General features: G+C 38.8%; 1 protein-coding gene across 2 annotated transcripts in view; it reads right to left on the reverse strand.

Annotated features, from left to right (window-relative positions):
- MORC3 (MORC family CW-type zinc finger 3) overlaps positions 1-20,524 on the reverse strand; it is a 49,607-nt gene that overhangs the window by 10,396 nt on the left and 18,687 nt on the right. For both annotated transcript variants that reach the window (XM_039541866.1, XM_039541877.1), the window contains exons 6-13: positions 19,315-19,465; positions 17,936-18,067; positions 17,588-17,707; positions 12,264-12,361; positions 6,394-6,498; positions 6,128-6,250; positions 5,959-6,033; positions 5,059-5,101 (exon numbers count right to left, since the gene is read on the reverse strand). In XM_039541866.1, coding sequence (XP_039397800.1) covers positions 5,059-5,101; positions 5,959-6,033; positions 6,128-6,250; positions 6,394-6,498; positions 12,264-12,361; positions 17,588-17,707; positions 17,936-18,067; positions 19,315-19,465 — 847 coding nt within the window. The remainder of the gene's footprint in view (positions 1-5,058; positions 5,102-5,958; positions 6,034-6,127; positions 6,251-6,393; positions 6,499-12,263; positions 12,362-17,587; positions 17,708-17,935; positions 18,068-19,314; positions 19,466-20,524) is intronic.

The following is a 20,524-nucleotide window of genomic DNA, read 5'->3' on the forward strand; positions in this document are numbered from 1 at the left end:
ATTCTGTTTTCTTTTAATACATGATATTTATGGATGATGGAGCTACTTTGAATGGTGCAGTGCCCATTCAAAAACACTATAAAACATCCAACCACTGAAATCCTATTCAAAAGTTCTGTTTAGCTGTGATGTAAAAATACATGTTACTAAGGGAGTAAACACAAAAACCACATGGTGCAGTTTTAGAAATAAAGATTAAAATGTTCTAGACTGGAAACAGGTTCAAATGGTTTATGGTTAAGACCTGTTAAGGAAATATTATAAATAAACTGAACATCTTTGTACGCGTCTGTGTTGTTAAATTTTACCAATGTGCAGTTACCATAAAGAACTGTGCTCACTAAAAAGAGGTAAAATATGCTTAAACACCATTAAAAGGACTTTCTAGACAAAAATGTATACTTTAATGTGTAAGAGTGCTGGGGGAGAGGGGGGGCAACTACACTGAAAGAAACTTAACAGGACTGGCACAGGAACTAGACTGTTTGAAATCACTATTTTGCTAACAGAGATGATGTGGAAACAATCAAGCACTCTGACAGTAGATAGCAACAAAAGTACTATAGCCATTAAATAAGCAAAACCAGTAACTCATTAATAAAGCTTTGTTAACTGTATAGAACATGTGATCTTGTAACTGTTTTAAGTATGGAATTAAGTCAATGTGTGCTAACATATACGTGGGGGATATACAAGCTATACAAAGTAAAAGTGACCCTAAGTTATATGCAGCAAGAAAACTTGCCCTCTTACCACAAACAAGTTAAAATTTGTTATAAGAAATATTCCAGTTGGTGCATTGCAAAAAAATTAACAAGGATCCAATTCCATGAACTTAAATGTAAAACCACTGAAACCCATATGGTGTGAAAAAAAAAGTTTTCCCTCTGTTGCAAGACAATGCAAGATCGGCAAAGCCCCAGACTTGTACTGCTGTTTGCTCCTGGGAGACAATTATGTGTGCAGCTGTAAAGTCTTACAGACAGAGTTGCCAGTATGTGGATTCACTTTGGGGAAACAGTCTTCAAATTGCACAGTATGGCTGAAAAATTGATGCTCATAAAGTATAAACTGTCTATGCTAATAACTATTGTGTAGTGGCTAAGAAACCCACTTCTGGCATAAATGCAGAAAATATTACTTTAATTGGTCTATGTTCTGTTTCACACCTAAATTACCTTTAGTAATAAATATTTTGAACCAGTTTGTAATATAATTAAAAGAAAAATTAAAATGACAAAAAATGCTTTAAAGGCAAATCAAGCTTATAATGTATTATACCCTAGTAGGCTATTCCATAAAAATAATCTTGCACCCCCTGGTTTGTACTTTAAGCTAGTATTAAATAGTAATGCTATAATCTTTAAAATGAGTTGCTAAATAATAAACTTTAAAAGATACACAAAACAAAACTACAATGCAAACAAAACAAATACCAATATAAAAAAAAACAACAAAAGTAGTGGAATGTAGACAAGGCATTTATTAGGAGGCACAGTTAGGAGTCAATCCTTCAAACCCTACATAAGGGTTTTTCTATAAGGACTGATAGCTGTTAACTCAGAACAAGCACGTCCACAAATAGATCAAGTCCTTCCACATACAACCGTTCTCAGGAAGGACTGTCTCCCCCCTTGGACAGAAAGTCCTGTTCATTTGTTGGATCAGAAAGAAGACCCTGCATCAGTTTAAACTCAAGTAGTACAGGTAGTACACCCCCCTCTTAGCTCCTGGATGGCTGTAGTTCCCCCCTCTCCCCCTCATAGAATTACATACAATCCCTGGCCCACAATGATATATAAACTTAATACAGTAAGGCTAAACTTAATCCAATAATGTTTTTCCAGGGTACTGCAAGAAATTGCCATATATGTCACACTGGACATCACTTCTATAGCACCACTCACTTTTGGGGCTGCACTGGCCCCCTTTCTTCTTCCTTCAATCATGAATAGCAGGCTAGAGATGCTTTCTATCACTGCAATTTTCTCCCAACATAAAAGCTTTTTGGCATTGGGGCACATGGTGGTTTTTTCTAATGGCAGGCTGCACCTAGTTTTATAGCTAGTAAATCCTCAAAATAAAAAAAATTATTGTAAATTAGCTTAGTTGAGATGTAAGTGACAACAATTACAAGAAAAAATATAAGCCTCAAGACTGGACACCTCATTTCTAAACAGAGCTACTCAGCTGTGTCTACACTACAAGCGCTACAGCAGCACAGCTGCAGCAATGCCGCTGTAGTGTAGACACATTTTACAGCAACAAGAGTTGCTCCATCACTGTAGTAAATCTACCACTTTGACAGGCGGCAGCTAGGTCGATGAAAGAATAGTTCTGTAGACCTAGTGGTATCCACACTGAGGCTTAGGGTTAGCTTAACTGTATGTCTCAGGGATGTGAAAATTTCATTCCCCCTGAAGAGCATAGCTAGGCTAACCTAAATTTTAGGTCAAGACCAGGCTTATGTCTGACTAAAGTAAGAGTTTGTTATTGAATGCAAAAGGGAACCAGGATATTATAAAGTGGGTGCATAATTGGATGGAAAACCATTCCCAGAGTAGTTATCAGTGGGACACAATGAAGCTGGAAGGGCGTACCAAGTGGGGTCCCGCTGGGATCAGTCCTGGGTTTGGTTCTGTTCAATATCTTCATCAATGATTTAGATAATGGCAGAGAGAATACACTTATAAAGTTTGTGAATGATACCAAGCTGGGAGGCATTGCAAGTGCCTTGGAGGATAGAATTAAAATTCAAAGTGATCTGCACACACTGGAGAAATTTCCTGAAATAAACAGAATGAAATTGGACAAATGCAAAGTACTCCACGTAGGAAGGAACAATCAGCTAGACACATACAAAATGGGAAATGACTGAGTAGGAAGGAAGTACTGCGGAAAGGGATCTGGGGGTTATAGCGGATCACAAGCTAAATGAGAGTCCAGTGTTGCAAAAAAACTCCATCATAGTTCTGGGATGCATTAGCAGTAGTGTTGTAAGCGAGATACAAAAAGTAATTCTTCCACTCTACTCCAGGCCAATAAGGCCTCAACTGGAGCATTTTGTCCAGTTCTGGGCAGCACATTCAGGAAGGAAGTGGACAAATTGGAGAAAGCCAAGAGGAGGGAAGAGGATATAAACTGGCCATCAGCAAGTTCAGGCTTGAAATTAGGCGACGGTTTCTATTCATCAGGGAACTCAAGATTTGGAACAGCTTTACTAGGGGAGCAGTTGGGCCAAAAAACCTAACTGGTTTCAAGACTGAGCTTGATAAGTTTATAGAGGGGATTGTATGATGACACTGCCTACAATGGCATGTTGACCACTAGCAGGAAATATCTCCAACAGCCAGTGATGGGACACTAGATGGGCAGTTTAGATTGGACATTAGGAAAAACTTCCTGTCAGAATAATTAAGCACTGAAATAAGCTGCCTATGGACCTTATGGAATCTTCATCATTGGAAATTTTTAAGAGGTTAGACAAACACCTGCCAGGGATGGTCTAGATCAGTGGTTCTCAACCTATTTACCATTGTGGGCCACATATGTAGCTCGCTGTGTGTTATGTGGGCCACATCCACACTACATATATATTAGATACACACACACACACCCTGTATGGCCCTGAGGATGTAACATGGGCCGCAGCTGTGTGTTGATTGGGTCGCAAGGGGCCCACAGGCCATGGGTTGAGGACCACTGGTCTAGATAATGCTTAGTCCTACCTTGAGTGCAGAGGACTAGACTAGAAGACCTTTCAAGGTACATTTCAGTCTAACAATTCTATTATCTGCCTATTAAAGCATATTTTGTGATTTTACTTGCATATTTTTATCAACTTTTTTCATGAAAGTTATGCTTGCTTTTATATATTCTCTAGTAATTTCAATATTTAAATAGTTCTATTTACATTGGTTCAATTACTTTGGAGAGTACATTTTAATACTTTAATAATTAATCACTGAACTTTGAATTCTGCTCCCAAAACATGACTATGAAAACAGTATCTTCTTACTGAATGTATTTGAAAATCTGGTACACGGGGAGCAAAGAGAGACATGCACATCATGAAATATGCATACTAAGTGTTCTTGCACACTAAATTTTGCCATTAAAGTAAAAAGATGATCTGGAATATATAGAGAGAGGACCAGGTTTTCAAATGTTTTTACTTTTTATTTGTTAGCATTACAGCATTAATATAGTTATGCCAGAGAGCCTGTATTTTTTTTTTCAATCTAATGAATCAACTGAAACATGAAGTTCGAAATAAAGAACAAATTCTGCAAATAGTTTTTACCTATAAAAACCCCACTGAAGTTAAGGTTGTCTATGCAGAATGGAAAGCAGAATTTGGCCAGCAGAACCTTTATTGCTAGCAATGATACAGATCTGAGGTTGAATTTGCAGGACTGACAATTTAAAAAAAATTCTTACTTGTAAATTAAGCAAGTTGAACCCACAAGACACATAACAGAGCCTCTCAATGCTTTTTTAAATACCTTAATTTGATCAAATAGTCAAAAAGTATATGACTTCTTAAACAAGCGTAATGTGATCAGATACCAGTATGTGTGCACTTGCGTATATAAAAAAATTAAATATGAGAAGTGTGTATATTTGTTTACACATCTTCTAAATAAGAGCAGCAGGCTCATTGCCTTTAAAAATATACTAGTAAAACAAAATGCATATTTAAAAATATTATAGTGTTGTGTAAATTATGTTTGAAGCCCCTTTCAGAATGTTTATATAAAAATATTTAAATGCATTACAAAGTAGTTTGAGTAATCTCCCTTATATCCTCTCAAAACAAACCTTATATCCTCTCAAACAAAATCGGACACTCAGGTGGAAAAAAATATCCCGACTTCCTGAAGTGTACATACAGAGTTTTGAATTTACAGCTTTCGCTAAATGCACATTAGCGGCTACAGTCCAACATACTGTATATATATTCTTGAATGAATTACATCTGGGAAATCATCATTCAGGTGCATTTACAGCCAAAACTACCAAATTCAAGAGCAAATCAAGATTAAGAGAGACAGTTACCTGTTGGCTGTACTCCAGTCGCCTCCTTAGTTTTTCCCTGTCTCTTTATACATTAGGGGAAGAAAAAGTTTAAATCAAAATATAATTCACTGTAAAAATCAATTTCTAGCTTAAAACGAATACAATACTCTTCACCTTTCAAAGATGAAAAGAATGAACGGTTTTCACTAATATTCTGAATTACTGAATATAATTTAAGCATGAAGGCTATTAGGAGTTAAAATTAGCATAACCTCAATTACTTGTCAGATTTGACCACTGTAAATCATCCTTTTTAAGCTAACCCTTTTCATCAGTACTCAAAACAATAGACTTCCTGACCTGTCAGCTAAGGTCCTGTTCATGCTCAAATTACTACTGTGTTGGGGTAGTTGGTTACACCCAACTGTATGTGTAGGCTAGATAAGGGATCCTCAGTTTATGTAGCCTGCATCACACCTTAGAGTCTCATCTTCCCATTCACTGTGTGGACCACCTTTCCCCTCCCCATTAAAAATTACGCAACATCCCTGAGCCAATGCCAGCAATTGCTCTAATAATATTACCCTATGAGAGTATTTACATTGACAGCTAAATATGTATTAATTTAGCAACTGGAAAGGAGGAGAGAGCATCATATGATCAGCAGTCAAAAACAAAAACGTCACCAGTGGTCCACAGAACAATTTGAGAATTTCTGCATCAGTCCATGCTAAAAGGAGGGATTATATATGACATTTATAACACTGTAGCACTGATCCCTTACAATGGTTTGGTCTGCTCTTTTAGGGCACAAACCATGCTGTAACTTGGTAATATCCCCCAAACAGTGGGTAAATTAAAAACTTAAAGGTGTTTTACTTCTCATATTTCTATTCTATAATAGGTACATCTTTTCACACAAAAGTCTTTGGTACTCACTTTTTCTTACACGTTTTCTCATATGTCGGATGTATTAAGTCATCATCTTCAGGTTCTTCTGGTACACTGCAATTCCTGATTAAGAGTATTGAGACAAATGGTGCTCTAATCAACTGAGAAAAGTAAAACATGCAATAGCATCTAGATATTCCTCCAGATCCTACTTTACCTGAATTGTGGATCAGGATTCAACGAACAGTACCACTTCTCTGGCAAGCGATCTATCCCATCTGGAAGTTTCCGCCACTTCAGACATGAATCACATTGAACCCATGTCTGATCAGGTCGTTTTCTGTAAAGAAACATCAAAACATTCATATGATAATGTTTTTTCCCCCCACTCCTGTGCAATATCATGTAGGAGTAGAGAAACTAACATGCATGTATTCTAGTATTGGGGCCTTTACATTATAGCTTTAGAGACATCTTACTTACTGTAGATCCTCTACTGGCAAATCTAGAGGATATTCTTCATTTTTCTTTGCTTTCATTTCATTCCAGTAATCATTAAGTTTTTCTCCCAGTGCCGCTATTGTAAGTCTAGCAAAGAAACAGTGCCTCATGAGAAACATTTTGTAAAATATTTATTAGCCAGAAAAACATTAACTTTTCTATGCAATCTGTAAATGTGTGATTATAGCAGAAAATTGTTCAAATAAAAAAACTAGTTTTAAACTAAAGCACTGGACTTGTGTGAAGTCCTATGTGTCAATAACTTAGGGCTTGTCTACACTACCCGTCAGATCATATAGTATAGATGCGATAAATCAACCACTGAGCGCTCTCCCATCGACTCTGATACTCCACCAGAATGAGGAGCGCAAACGGAATCAACGGGAGAGCGTCAGCTGTCCACTTACCACAGTGAAGACACCGCGGTAAGAAAATCAAAGTATGTCGACTTCAGCTACGCTACTCACATAGCTAAAGTTGCGCATCTTCCATCGACCCTGCGCGGTACTGTAGACAAGCCCTTAGTGATATATTTCTGGCTCTGATTTGGGAAAATTGCTGGTTCAAATACTGGACAAGTCTTTGCACTAATAGTGAAAATAAAGGTCTCAAACCCAATTTACAAATGACTTTCAGAGAAGAAATAAAATGAGCATTGAGTAACACAATGGTCTATGGCACAGGAGGGCAAACTATGGCCCGCAGGCCACATCTGGTCCACGGGACCGTTCTCCCCGGCCCCTGAGCTCCTGGTCCAGGAGGCTAGCCTCCAGCCCCTTCCCTACAGTTCCCCCTCCCCCGCAGCCTCAGCTCACTGCGCCACGGGCACCATGCTCTGGGTGGCAAGCTCCTGGGGCAGCACAGCTACAGAGCCCGGCCTGACCCGGTGTGTGGCTGACTCCAGCCGGGAAGCGTGGCTGCCTGTCATGGTGCAGCCGCACCACCAGCCACCGGTGCTCCAGGCAGCATGGTAAGGGGGCAGGAAGCGGGGTTGGCTAGAGGGCAGGAGAGTTCGTGAAGTGGTCAGGGTTAGGGGTGGTCAGGGAAAAGGGGTGGTTGGATGGGGCAGAGGTCCGGGGGGAGACCATCAGGAATGAGAGGAGGGGTTGGATGGGGCGGCTGGGGGCAGTCAGGGGTGGGGGTTCCAGGGGCAGTCAAGGAGAAAGTGTGGTTGGATGAGGCAGGGGTCCAGGGGCAGTCTGGGGACATAGGGCAGGGGTTCGGGGGGCCACCAGGGAACGGGGGTGGTTGGATGGGGCAGGAGTCCCGGGGGGCCATCAGGGGCAAGAAGTGGGAGGGGTCAGATGGGGGCAGGGGCTGGGCCATGCCTGCCTGTCTGGGGAGGCACAGCCTCCCTTAACAGGCCCTCCATACAATTTTTGAAACCCGATGTGGCCCTCAGGCCAAAAAGTTTGCCCACCTCTGGTCTATGGGACTAAGTCTCTGGTTTAGGTATGAGGGAGTCTGGGCAAACACTCACAGAGGTGGTGAAAATTTAGTCCAAAGTATAATTACAGGCTGCAGAAATAGCAGCAGTTGAAGAAAATAGCTTTTGATTCAAAACAATGGTGAGAGATAAGGCAATACAGCTATTTAAAAAAATTCAAGTAGTCTATTTGATGGTCCTGTTAGTACTTGTTCGTGAATATTAGCCCTTTTAGTCATTTTCTTTTTTGTATATTGATTCATTTACATATTAACTATTCTTTAGAATCTTTATGACATTAACAAAGAGTATGTGGAATTTTAAGGCCCAGAATACTGGTCCTTGACCTATAAGTAACCCTATTCATGATTCTATGCATTAGGCTGTATCCAATAATCTGTGGTGCTTCCATGTCTATAAAACTCCAAATATTCTTGGAAACCATTCCTTTAAAAAAAAAAAGTTATAATATAATGCTTACATAAGCATATATAACATTGATTGATGAGGGATGATTGTTACAGCAGATGTTTCCTATTGAGGAATCAACAGGGAAGAATGCTTATGGGGGAAGAAGAACTCACTGAGAGGTATCTTGAAGAATGTTGGTCCTCAGCTGTAAAAAATTATGCCTTCACACATAAATCAGGTAAACAAAGAATGCATAGATATTAAAGGAAATCCCATCAGAACATAAGAAATGACATCAGAACACGGTTCTGGGAGAGTGTTTTTGGCAAAGAGGGATCATGGGCTGAAATCCCTATAACACAACAAAAGTTTTGGAACTTAGGTGAGGAATGAAACTGTGCATCCCACCAGTTACAGTGAAGAGGAGACACACACAGCATTAGATCTTTACCTTACAGCTAGGGTAGTAATGTATCTATTCTTTCTGTATTCTGTACAGTGCTGTCCTAATCTCTGATTGAACATCTATGATCAATCAATTTCAATTGAGCCTGTTATTTGACAATCTTGGATAGTCATTAAGTCAGATATGCAAAAGTTCTCAGCAAGATCACAACAGTCTTAGAAGAGGAAGAGAAGTTTTGAGATCAGATTTAAAGTCAGAAAAACAAGAGCAAATGAACGTTCCAAAGAGAGGTTTAGAAAGAAAAATACAAAGGTAGACAGCCACAAAAAAGAGAATCATAACATGAAGGAAGGAGGCAAACTGGAAGGCAGGAGTAAGTAGCACAGCAAAATGGATAAGAAGCTAGTGAACTGAAGAGGCAAAGACATGGGAATAAGCAAGGCAGAGCAAAAGTTATAGTACATGAATTAAGTAGGATGGTTTTGGACCAAATGAACAAAGGATTCTACAAGACCAAACATGACCTGTAAAATGAAAATATTTGTCTAACGGGAAATACAGACGAGACCAGTAGGAACAAGTATCTGTATACAAGGAATAGGCAGTAAAGGAGGAATAGAGTTGACATCATAACCAAAGTCAACAGAGGTTTTCCAGAACATATTCAGTTGCAGGGCTGAAGCCTAAGGGAGGACAAGGAAAGTAGACTTCATAGGGTGATGGGAGCAGATGCACAAAAGCTAATGTGTGTGTGTGTGTGTGTGTGTGTGTGTGTGTGTGTGTGTGTGTGTGTGTGTGTGTGTGTGTGTGTGTGTGTGTGTGTGTGTGTGTGTGTGTGTGTGTGTGGTAAGATAACACTACTAAACAGTCATATAAAACTGTACTAGTGTACTAAATGTATTTCAATATTCTTCATTATTTACCAGTCATCTGTCAATTAAGTGAATTATTTCTGAAGTCTCCCAATCTCTCTTCAAATGAGAGAAAAAAAAATATATCCACTGTTTAATAAATATAAGCAGCACAATTTTAGATAAAAGTTGAGAAAGTTACTGTCATAGTAAAGGGTTACCCGAATCTCTGTTCCCAATCTGGTCTCTCTGAATGCAACCCCCTCACGTGTTAGGTCTTGTGCCTTTACCTATCTTGTGGTGTGTTAGTCAATACAAATATATTAGAGATTGCATACATCCCATTAACGGGTATTATCCGTATTAACACAATTTGTTTACATATACAAAAAGTGTTGGGAAGTTATGTTAACTGAATATATCATGCTCTCCCCACAATTCTGTTCACAAGATCACAACATTTTGCAAAGCTGAAGTCAGCTTTGCCATTAGAAAATAGGAAGCTCGTTAAGCTAAAATACAAAGAGTGGTAGGTCCTAGCACAGATTGGGATGCACCTCTTCACCCAACGGGGTTTGGAAAGTACTAGTCAAATCAAAAATAAGAAAAGAATAGAACAAAAGTTAAAGAACTGTTACAAACTGATGGATTGGATTTTAGTGATGTGTAAAAAGCTTTGTAACTTGTAAAATGATACTACAAATATTACTCAGACTTTAAGGTCAGAAGAGACTATTATGATCTTCTAGTCTGATCTCCTGCACAACGCAGGCCACAGAATCTCACCCACCCACTCCTGTAACAAACCCCTGACCTATGTTTGAGCTATTGAAGTCCTCAGCTTGTGGTTTAAAGACCTCAAGGTGCAGCGAATCTCCAGCAAGTGACCCGTGCCCCATGCTGCAGAGGAAGGCAAAAAACCCTCAGGGCCTCTGCCAATCTGCCCTGGAGGAAAATTCCTTCCCGACCCCAAATATTGCAATCAGCTAAAACCCTGAGCATGTGGGCAAGACTCACCAGCCAGACACCCGGGAAAGAATTCTCTGTAGTAACTCAGATCCCACCCTATCTAGTGTCCCATCACAGGCCATTGGTCATATTTACCACTAATAGTCAAAGATCCATTGCCAAAATTACTCTATCCCATCATGCCATCCCTTCCATAAACTTATCAAGCTTAGTCTTGAAGCCAGGTAGTGGCTTGAAGTCTTTTGCCTCCACTGCTCCCCTTGGAAGGCTATTCCAGAACTTCACTCCTCTGATGGTTAGGAACCTTCATCTCATTTCAAGTCTAAACTTCCTGATTACTAGCTGATAAGCTATTTTAGAAGCATATATTCCGTGCAAGAATTGCTACCCAGAAAGAAGGCATGTACGTCTCCTTCTTGTATTGTACTGCTTTGTCTTTAGACAATAAATTTGGATAAGTCTGGTTATTTGATCTCTTGAAAATTTAAGAACAAACTATGAGCATAATCAAATGATTGTCTACTTTTTGTCAATAGGTGGGATTCTGCAATTCTCGAGACCAGGCCCTGGACTACAGTATCCTGTGGATCAATTGTACGAACTTAACAGGTTCAAGTGAGTTCAGGTACCTGTACTTCTTCCCTGATGGTAAGCTAAACAGGCCTAACTTCTTCAGATACCCTCAGAAGGATCCGGAGTTTTAGTCTAGTTCCCCTAAACAGCTACCCTCCCTCTTGAAAGAGTGTTCTTTTTGAGTTTTTGATCCCAGTGATCAAAAGCCTTTTTCTGTCCTGGAATTATCAAACACTTGTGTAGTTACGAGACAAGTCGCTTACCTTGAGCCATTTTTTCCCTTCCTGCTTGTTCTCCATTCACCCCCACATTATACTAAACCACTGTATCCATACAACATCCCAATCAGATCAACATGCACTATTCGTAAATTATTATAGAGCAGCTCCAAATCCCAGTTACCACAACTCTATGCTGCTGAGAAATCTGAGTTGCTTACTTTCTGGTTCATCTGCCAAATCTCTCAAAGATTTAACAGAATTTCCATTCTAATGACCTATCCATTTCCTTCGGTTACAGGCAATTGATATTGCTCAGCCTGGCAGAGAAACAGGAAAGCTGTATCTCAGAATTTTAAAAAGGATGAGTCAACTTTTATTTTTAAAATGGACAAATTTTTAATTTATAGTTTTAACTATGGCATTAATTTTGAGACTCCTTAAGTACACTCTCCAATAAGTCAATTACTTAATTATCTTTGCATGTAAAAAAACAAGGAAAAATAGAAACTCCTAAGTATCTTCAGATGTAGATGACAATGTATAAAACTTTTCTTGCAGGTATTACTATTTAACACACAACAGCTAATAAATTAACGTGGCAATTATTTGTTGTTTTTATTTCTCACCTCACGCCTCCCTCAAATACATATTCAACATTTAAAATACTCCACAGGTTAGCATATGAATTCCGCTTTTCAGCCAGTTAACTCTACCAACAGAAAGAAGCATTTAAAGAGAAAAGCATGAAGATGTTTGAAAGATAAAGTAACTTTTTAAAACAGAATTATCTACCTTTGTTTTCAATTTGGTAACACTTACTGTCCAAAGTGGTGGTAGTATTTCATGACAATTTCAGATTACAAAGTACTTATACAATACTTAGGGAAAAAACTGACATTTTATAGCTAAGAAAATAGCATGCTAGGAAACGTATTTAATACACCCACTGTAAACCCATTTTATAATATGTCTAAATAAAATACATATATATTCACCTGTATTCATTGGTATAATCAAAATCTTGTTTATTATGAGTTGGTTTTAGGAAGTTACATTCTATAACCCCAACTACACCAACACCCATGTTGTTTGCCTGTAAAAGATTAATATAGAAATTAGAAAAAGATGCCAACTTTTATACTGAAACATTCCTATATACAAAAGGAAAAAACAGACTATTGGTAGTTTGGATTTTACAAATCTATTCAATTTAGCAACAAGTTTGTCAGAAAAGTTTACAAGCCACATGAGCTGAAGTTACAAAATTTATTTTGACATGTAGTTCCTCTTGAAAAAAAGGGAATGGTCTTGTATTTTGTACCTATCATGGATGAAAACATACCCAATGTGGATAAAGGAAGGCTTTAAAATAGTTCCAAAGTGGGCAGGTGACAAAAGCTCCCAGGTAAGTATAAAAAAACCCATATTAACAGAGGGCTAGATGTTCAGGGGAAGGGAGGAAGACATGGAAATTTACAATAGGGTCACCAGTCAGGGAATCTGTTCAACATCTCAGATGTCTATGCACAAAGGCAAGGAGTATGGGGAATAAACAGGAAGAACTGGAAGTGTTGGCATATAATAAATTAGCTTATCACAAAGACTTGGTGGGATAAATCTCATGACTGGACTATAGGTATAGAGGGGTATAATTTGTACACAGGACGGACAGGCAGGTGATGTAGCATTATGCAACAAGAATACAGACACTTATTCTGTGGTCCAGAAGGTGGTGAGAGGCAGACAAGTTGAAAGTTTCTCGGTAAAGATAACCAAGGGAAAAATAAGGGTGACATCATGGTATGAGTATATTATAGACACCAAATCAGGAGGAAGAAGTGGATGAGGCACTTCTAAAACAAAACAGAAATATCAAAAACACAAAATCTGGTACTTATGGGGGACATGAACAACCCAGACATCTGCTGGAAAAGTAATACAGGCAAAACAACAAATGTCCAATAAGTTCTTAGAACGTATCAGGGACAACTTTTTGTTTCAGAAAGTGGAGAAAGTAATCATGGGGACAAACATTTTAGACTTGATTCTGACCAATAGAGAGAAATTGGCTGTGAATCTGAAGGCAGACAGCAATTTGGGTGAAAGTGATCATGAAATGCTGATTTCATCATTCTAAAGAAAGAAAGGAGCAAAAGCAGCAGAATAAGGACATAAAAGGTAAGGGAAAATTCCAACTTCCAAGCTAGAACACTAAGTAGCTAATACATTAACTTGGCAATTATTTGTTTCTATTTCTCACCTCACACCGCCCTCAAATCCATGTTCAACATTTTAAATACTCTACTGGTTAGCAAAAAAGCAGACTTTAACACACTCAGAGAACTCATAGATAAAGTCCAATGGGAAGAAAAGCTAAGGGAAAAATGAGTTCAGGAGAGCTGGCAGTTCCTCAAGGTGACAATATTAAAGGCATAACTGCAAACTATTCTGATACTATTCTATCTTTCCTTTGTAAGAGGCCAATAAGGCTCCATCAGGAGCTCTTTAACAACATGAAAATCAAAAAGGAATTCTACAAAAAGTGGAAACATGGTCAAATTGATACGGAGGAGCACTAAAGAACAGCATAAGTATGTAGAAACAAAAATCAGAAAGGATAAGGCACAAAATGAGTTACACTTGGCATAGCACATAAAAGGGAATAAGGGGAGGTTCTTTAAATACCTTAGGACCAAGAGAAATAGAAGAAAAAAAGTGCATCTTCTGCTTAGCAGAGGAGGAGAGCTAATAACTGATGACATCAAGAGAGCTAAGGTGCTTAATGCCTATTGTGTTGCAGTCTTCATTAAAAAGGTTGATGACCACCAGATACTCAACACAATTAATACTGACAACCAGTGGGAAGGAATACAAGCCAAAATAGGAAGAGAACAGGTTAACGAATATTTAGATAAGTTAGATGTATTTCAAGTCAGAAGGGCCTGCTGAAATTCATGCTAGAGTACTTAAGGAACCAGCTGAAGGCATCTCAGAGCTCTTAGCAATTATCTTTGAGAACTCCTGGAGGACAGGAGAGGTCCAAGAAGACTGGAGAAGGACAAACGTAGTACCTATCTTTAAAAAGGGGAAACCAAAGAGGGCCTAGGGAATTATAGACCCGTCAGCATAACTTCAATACCTGCAAAGATACTGGAGCAATTATTAAACAGTCAATTTGTAAGCACTTGAAGGAGAATAGGGTTATAAGGAATAGTCAGCATGGATTTGTCAAGAACAAATCATGCTAACCTGACTTAATTTCCTTCTTTGGTAAGATTACTGACCTAGTGGATGGAGGAACACAGGAGACATGATAAACCTTGATTTCAGTAAAGCTTCTGACACAGTTCCACATGACATTCTCATAAGCAAAGCAGAGAAATATGGTCTAGATGAAATTACTGTAAGATGGGTGCACAACTGGTTGAAAGACTGTATCCAAATGTTATCAGTTTGCTGTCAAATTAGGAGGGCATATCTACTGGGATGCCAATGCGGTCAATCCTAGGTCTGGTAATATTCAATTTTTCCATTAATGGACTTGGATAATAGAGTAGAGAGTATGCTTATAAAATCTGCAGATGACACCAAGCTGGAGGGGTTGTAAGCACTTTGGAGGACAGGTTTAAAATTCAAAATGAGCTTGACAAATTCAAGAATTGATCTGAATTCAACAAGATGAAAGTCAATAAAGACAAGTGCAAAGTACTGCATTTAGGAAGAAAAAAATCAAATCACAACTACAAAATGGGGAATAACCATCTAGGTAGTAGTACTGCTGAAAAAGATCTTGGGTTACAGTGGACCACAAACTGAATTGTCAATGTGATGCAGATTCAAATAAAGTTAATGATTCTGGGGGTGTATTAACAGGACTGTTGCATGCAAGACACAGGAGGTAATTATCCCACTCTACTCGGCACTGGTGAGGCCCCAACTGGAGTAGTGTGTCCTATTCTGGGTACCACACTTTGGAAAAGACATGGACAAATTGGGAAGAGTCTAGAGGAAAGCAACAAAAATGATAAAAAGGTTTAGAAAACCTGACCTATGAGGAAAGGTTAAAAAACTGGCCATGTTTGGTCATGAGAAAAGGCTGAGGGAGGATCAGAGAGTCTTCAATTATGTTAAGGGCTGTTATAAAGAGGACAGTGATCAATTGTTCTCCATGTCCACTGAAGGTAGGACAAATAGTAATGGGCTTAATCTACAGCAAAGGAGATAGGAAAAGCTTTCTAACTACAACGGAAGTTAAACTCTGGAATCCCCATCACTGAAAGCTTTTAAAAACAAGTTGGACAAACACCTGTCAGGGATGGTTTAAGTTTACTTGGTCCTGGCACAGCATAGGGGACTGGACTTAATGACTTTGAGGTCCCTTCCAGCACTAAATTTCTTTGATTCTATAAAGGACAATGGATGTAAAATCTGCCCCCCCCCCTTTTTTTTTTTAAGTATACTCAGAACTGGTAGGTAATGTCCCCCGGGGAAGAAAATCTAAGGGCTAAAAGAGAACTGGAAGTTTCTCAAGGAGACAACATTAAAGGCACAACTTCAAGCTATCCTGATGTGAAGGAAAGAGGAATAATAGTATGGAGTCATGTTGACACCTTCAGGAACTCTTGAATCACCTGAAAATCATAAAAGAATCCTACAGTAAGTGGAAACTTTGTGGTATTCTTTTGTACTTAGCAATTTATCAAGTATATAGGGAGAAAATCAGAAAGGCTAAGAGACAAAATGAATTACACCTAGAGAGCGATATAGAAGACTAAGAAGTTTTTTAAATACATTAGGAGCAGAAGAAAGACGAAGGAAAGTGTAGGTCTTCTACTTGGCAGAGAAGAGCTAACAACAGATATCAGGAAGGCGGAGATGTTTAATGCCTATTTTGCTTCAATCTTCACTTAAAAGTTTAACAGTGACCAGATACCACACAATATTAACAAAGGGGAGGAATACAAGCCAAAATAGGAAAGGAACAAGTTAATGGATATTTAGATATGTTAGATGTATTCAAGTCAGAGGGCCTTATGAAATTCACCCTACAGGTAACTTAAGGTACTAGCTGAAGCAACCTCTAAATCAGTAACAGTTATCTTCAAGATCACATGGAGGGTGGGTAAGGTCCCAGAGGACTGAAGAAGGGCAAACATATTACCTATTTTTAAAAGGGGGAAACAAGGAGGACCTGGGGAATTATAAACCAATCAGCCTAACTTTGATACCTAGAAGGATACAGGAACAAATTATTAAACAATCAATCTATAAGCGCCTAAAGCACAATAGAGTTACAAGTAATCACAACATGGATTTATCATCAAGAACTAATCATGTCAAACCAACTTAATTTACTTCCTTGACAGGGTTGTTAGCCTAGTGGATTGGGGGAAATAGTAGATGTGATATCACTTGATTTTTATTAAGGCTTTTAACACAGTCCCCCATGACCATTTTCATAAGCTAACTAGGCTTTATAACATGAAATTACTATAAGGTGGGTGCAAAAGTGGTTGAAATACTGTACTCAATGAGTAGTTATTAACTGCCCACTGTCACATGGGAAGAACATATTTAGTAGTGTCCTATAAGCGTCAGATGTGGACAAACTGGAGAGGAGAACAACAAAAATTATAGAAGGTTTAGAACCTATAAGGAAAGGTTAAAAGAACTGGACATGTCTTCTTGAGGATTTGGGGCCGGGGGAGAAGACCTGAGAAGTCTTCAGGTATGTTAAAGCTGTTATAAAGAGGACTGATCAATTGTTCATGTCTACAGAAGGCAGGACAAGATGCAATGGGCTTGAACTAAAGCAAGGGAGTTTTAGGTTAAATATTATGACAAACTTTCTGTTTACAAGAGTAGTTAAACCTCTAGTATAGGGAAGGTTGTGAATCCCTATTACTGGAGGTTTAAGAACAGATTGGATAACTTATCATGGATGGGCTAGGTTTTACTTTATCTGACTCAGAACCAGGAGCAGGATTACTTTGAGATCCCTTCCAGCCCTACATTTCTATGATTCTCGAGTCCCTCCTTTCTCCTAAATGCACATTCATGCTTACACTTTGTACATCAAGTTTAGCACTAACGCAATGATTTTTCATTAAGTGCTTAGTACAACTTTCAGTACTAAACTGATGCACTGACACTACATAAACCAAGGATTTTACAAAAGCACCATCAAAATATAACATTTTTAAAAATTCATTATTTTATTACTATTAAATTACTCGATTAAACAAATTAGGTAAACTGTTTTGAATTAAACTAGTTTCTAATTCACAAATATTAACGTTTTTCAAGGTTAAAGTCTTACCTTTAATTGACAGCCAACCCTTTCATAAGCTTTGATCAGTCTGTTTTTGTGATACATCATTATTCCATAATGGTCTTTGTTTCTGCAGTTAAATCCAAAGGTGATTCTTACAGTTTTAGCCTTGTTTTTGGATGTTAAGGATAATTTGATCACCCAAGAGTTTCTTCATACTGAAAGTGCATTAAAAAATGAGCCAATACTTTCAAACTAGAACAATTCCATCAGCCCCTAGGTTTGGTATAGCATCTTAACATGGATATCTGCAACACAACATTTTGTCACAGACAGCCTACTTACATCAGGTCTTCCCATTCAGCATGCAATGATGTACATATCAGTAAAGGATACAGCCAAAAATTTTGGTCTATAAATATCACGTTCAATGTATGCAAGACTTTTGGAAATCAGCTGCGTTTTCACTTTTTGTCCTCTGATAATGATTTGCATTCTTGGCTTCAAATACAAAATACTGCTGTAAGCCTGCAAAGCACATGGTAATTTCTATTATGCAAGCCAAACCAAACCAACACGAATGGTTTATAATACATCCTCTCTCTATATAGAATAAATGCTGCTTAACAACAACCTTGATAATTACTTCCTGTTAAACATTTTGCCTGGAACGGAAATCATCCAATGACTTGAACTGGAATTGGTCTGGATATTGGCAACAGGCTTGCCACTTACTGACTTTTTTTGCCTGCAGCTCCACATGGAAAGACCCAGGCGCAGGCAGGTTTGCAGGGCTGCAGTTAGGGACAGAAGTCCTAGGATGTGTGGAGCCCAGATCCCAGGGTAGGCTGCAGACAGGGTTGCTGACGCCGCCTAGATGCTGAGGGGCTGCATACCACCTCTCCCTGTCGTCTCTGGGCTGTGTCCTGCCCTTGCAATAGGGGCATGGCCTTGGCACTCCCAGCCACTTCCCCTGGCCGCAGGCAGGTTTGCAAGTGGTGGCAAGGAGATGGACTGTTCCTTCACTGAGGAGACAAGCTGATATTGTGGCTTGCCTCATGCAAAAAGGAGCACCACCAGGGTTGGTTGAAAAATAGTGAAAGGTCTTGGGGGTGAACTTTGCTTTACAAGGCATTAAACAAGTCTAGATTCTATACTAAATAGTTAAATAAGTCTAGGTTCTAAATGCATTATGATTTTATTTTATATGTAACCGTTTCCAATATTTCTACTTGCTATCACTTGAATCTTTTTCCTTTGTTAAATAAACTGTTGCTTGTTTTCAATATAAACATATCTAAGTGCTGACTGTTAAACAGAACAGTGATCTGAGGTATAACTGGAAACTGCAGTGTATTGCAGCTGGGAGCACCAAAACTGTGAATACTGAGAGTTTCCAGAGGAACAGAGGCTGGGCACTAGGAAGACATTCATGGGCTTGGAGGTTGGACCACATCACTAACCTGCAGAGAGACAGCAGAGCAAACATAGGCTGAGAAGGGAGTGCTTGTGTTGCCTATGACTGGCAGAGTCAGGAAGCTGACACACAGCCGGCACAGAACAAGGCTTCCTCACACTAAGGGCATGTTGTAGTTAGGTGCCTCACAATCCTGGGCACCCCGGAGAAGCATCACAGACATACTTCAAAAGCAAATGGCTTGGCTTTAAAATATTTTATGGCCACTGCTGCTGTAGTATAATCATTCTCATTGAAAAGAAATATTTGAAACTTACTTTCCAGCTTTGTCACAGTTTTAAGTAAACAGTATACCTACCCGTAGCGAATAGTCACTTTCAGGCACAATCTGGTCCTGTCTCTCTTGTTTTTTATACCCTCTTTTCCCTGTTGCTTCATCTAAATCTTCTGGAATTCTGATGTCGTATTTATCCTTATCAAAATCGAGCTCTGTTTCTCCATCTTTATCTCTGTGGAAGGAAGTCCAAAATATAAATAAAATAAATTAAAAATAATTTAATATAAAATTTAAAATTATAAATAAATAAATAACCCAACACAATTACTGAAGAAGGCAGGGTACCACGGAGGGGTGGAAGAGGAAAAATCTTAGCAGGCAAGTTTGTTTCAGCTGGAGATTCTAAAGTATGGTTTCCTCAAGAGTATGTTCCTTTTTAATCACAGTTCTCTAATATTTACAAGGTAACGCTGCAATGACATTCACTTGTTCTAAATGAATCCTAATACTACTACTACAGAAATACTTCCTAAAATACTCAAGGAGCTGACTGAGGAAATATGTGAGTCATTAACTATTATCTTCGAAAACTCATGGAAGATGGGGGAGATTCCAGACTGGAAGAAGGCAAATACACTGCCAATCTACAAAAAGGGGAATTGAGATAACCCAGGGAATTACAGACCCAGACCATAGTTATCAGTGGTTCACAGTCAAGCTGGAAGGGCATATCAAGTAAGGTCCTACAGGGATCCCTCCTGGGTCCAGTTCTGTTCAATATCTTTATAAATGATTTAGATAATGGCATAGAGAGTACACTTATAAAGTTTTCAGACGATACCAAGCTGGGAAGGTTTGCAAGTGCTTTGGAGGATAGGATTAAAATTCAAAATGGAAAAATCATCTGAAACAAACAATAAAAATCAGTAAGGACAATGCAAAGTACTCCACTTAGGACGGATCAACTGCACACATACAAATTGGAAATGTCTGCCTAGAAAAGAGTACTGTGCAAAGGGATCTGGGGGTTACAGTGGATCACAAGCTAAATGAGAGTCCACAGTGTAACACTTGCAAAAAAAAGGCAAACATCATTCGGGGATGTATTAGCAGGAGTATTGTGAGCACAACACAAGAAATAATTCTTCTGCTCTACTCTGCGCTGATTAGGCCTCAACTGGAGTATTTTGTCCAGTTCTGGGCACCACATTTGAGAAAATATGTGGACAAATTGGAGAAAGCCCAGAGGAGAGAACAGGATATAAACTAGCCATCAACAAGTTTAGGCTTG

Source organism: Mauremys reevesii, linkage group 1, assembly GCF_016161935.1.
Source record: "Mauremys reevesii isolate NIE-2019 linkage group 1, ASM1616193v1, whole genome shotgun sequence".
NCBI classification, from domain to species: domain Eukaryota; kingdom Metazoa; phylum Chordata; order Testudines; family Geoemydidae; genus Mauremys; species Mauremys reevesii.